General features: G+C 39.6%; 1 protein-coding gene across 1 annotated transcript; it reads right to left on the reverse strand.

Moving 5' to 3' along the window:
• Window positions 1-796: 796 nt before the first annotated feature.
• On the reverse strand, window positions 797-2,234 carry SARC_14432 (hypothetical protein; the record flags this gene model as incomplete). Its single annotated transcript, XM_014291436.1, has 2 exons — window positions 2,157-2,234; window positions 797-977 (listed from the first exon to the last, which is right to left on the reverse strand). Coding segments are annotated over exons 1-2 (233 nt in total), but the record flags the coding sequence as incomplete, so codon positions are not given.
• Between the last annotated feature and the right edge of the window lie 134 nt (window positions 2,235-2,368).

Raw genomic sequence — 2,368 nt, forward strand, 5'->3', positions numbered from 1 at the left:
TATATATATATATATATATAGATATAGATATATATATATATATAGATTTGTGGTCTGTAAGAGATCTAAAAATAGTATCTTACGCTAGACTGGAGTGTGTATAAAAAAGACAGTATGCGTGAAACTGGCGATATATATATATAAATAACATCAGGGTGAACAATACGCAACTAACTCTTACAATAGTATACAAACGATCGTCTCAGACCACATGCACGTCTTCGCACAAACACATGCTTAATATCTCACCATGCAAATCTTTATTCTACTCTTCTACTACTAATAGTACTAGTACTAATAATACATCTTCAGTAATAATAATACATCACTAGTTCTAACAAACATTCCTCGTAATAATAAACAACCTAGTAACAATAATACATGCCTAGAAATAATAAAACATCCCTAGTACTAATAGCACACCACTAGTACATATAACACTTCCTCATCATACTATAGTTTAATATCGACATATACACCCACCCCACCTGATAGTAGTAGTTTCTCGCTACCTCTGGATCAACGATTGCCTTGTGCAGTATGGTGTATTATGATGCACATACCCATGGTAATACAAACATACACACATACATACATGCTTGCTTGCCTATACACATACATACATCCGTAAGTACTCATATACGTCGGTGCAGAATTGTATAGTCACAGATCCAGAATCGACATATTCCTCGATTCGACAGTATATATATCAGCACAGGGGGTGGTGTGGTAGGCAACCCCTCATTAACCTTAGCAACAGTACTACACATACGCACCCTGCCACACGGTCACGCACCTGATAGTATCGTGTATTCTGATTTCTCGCTCAACCGCCGCTTTATGGTTCGCCCACACCACCAGGCAAAACAGAAAGCCAATGACCAACGTCCAGAAAAAAATCACGGGCAGCATGCGCACAATGGGATTGACTGGTTTGGGCGCGCATTGCAGCCACAGAGGTGCCGTTTCTGCCAAACCTATTGACAATTGGGTAGAAATGTGGGATGAGAAGATTGTTAATCGGGTAGAAAAGATAAGAGAATTGTTTGTTAGTCGGGTAGAAAAGTCGGGATAAGAGAATTGCTAATCGGGTGGAAAAGTGGGATCAGAGAATTGCTAATCGGGTAGAAAAGTGGGATAAGAGATTTATTAATCGGGTAGGAAAGCGGAACAAGAGAATTGTTAATCGGGTAGAAAAATAAAACTAGAGACTTATTGATCTGGTGAAAAGTGGAATAGGGGGCTGCGATAAGCATAGCTCAAACTACAGTCACTGGCAGCATCAGCAATAGAGCATTATCCGGTTTTTGAAGGCGTGCTGTTTCTGCTGAAACTATTGGCCATCGGGCAGAAAAGTAATACAAGGGAATTGCTAATCGAGTTAAAAGTGGAATAAGAGAATGCGATGAACATATAAAGCAATAGCCGAATATGGCGCGCATTGCTGTGAAAAGAGTGCCGTTTCTGCCAAAACTATATATGAACAGAAAGAAATACCACAACAGCCAATGAATTCGCAGAGATTGCGAGCTAGGGAGCAGAATGGGATTTAAAGGCTAACGCCAATTGTATGCCATTCTGGCCTATACCCACTGTATGCGATATGGGAGTTGAACCTAATCGAGGATACTGTATATTGAGCAGTTTTAGGGTTTTAGGGCTTAAGGTTTAGTCTAATTTTTAGGCTTTAGGGTTTAAAACATTTTGGGTTTAAGGTTTTAGCCAGATGTGGGAAGTACAGCGTACGACTGAATATGTAATTTCAAAGTCACCATTGGGTCCTATGCATATCATGTGAAGTCTGTCACATTAAACCATATGAATAAGCACCATTGTGAAACCCCAACAAAAACCCTGAAACCCTAAAACCCAGCTTGAAAGCAAACGGCACAGCAATGTATATACAATAGAAATATAATTGTATGATATGACCGAATAAGCGCTTTGAACATACTTGGACAGACCGCAGGCGCAGTATTGTAGATAGAATTGACATATGGAAAGTACCAACAGCTGACCTGTACACATGCAGTTACTAATCAAAAAACCGCTTTGTACTTTTGAGACCGTAGGCACAGATAGAAATAATTGACGAATGAAACGTCCAAACATTTGATATTGTCCAATCGCATAAGGGCATGTTTCTGCCGACATACCATTATCCGGTCCGTATGAGGTGAGGACATTGGCAAGGGGTATACCTGTCATTGAGGCACAAGCGACCACTTTCAACTTCACAAATGAGAGAGTGGCGGATGGGAGTATTGGATTAGTTACAACTGGGATAACAACGAAAGCTGTCCTACAATATATACCGATGGCGTCTGACAGTGCTAGTACAATATATGGATATATATATATATATATA

Source organism: Sphaeroforma arctica (assembly GCF_001186125.1).
Source record: "Sphaeroforma arctica JP610 unplaced genomic scaffold supercont1.4615, whole genome shotgun sequence".
Taxonomy (NCBI): Eukaryota; class Ichthyosporea; order Ichthyophonida; genus Sphaeroforma; species Sphaeroforma arctica.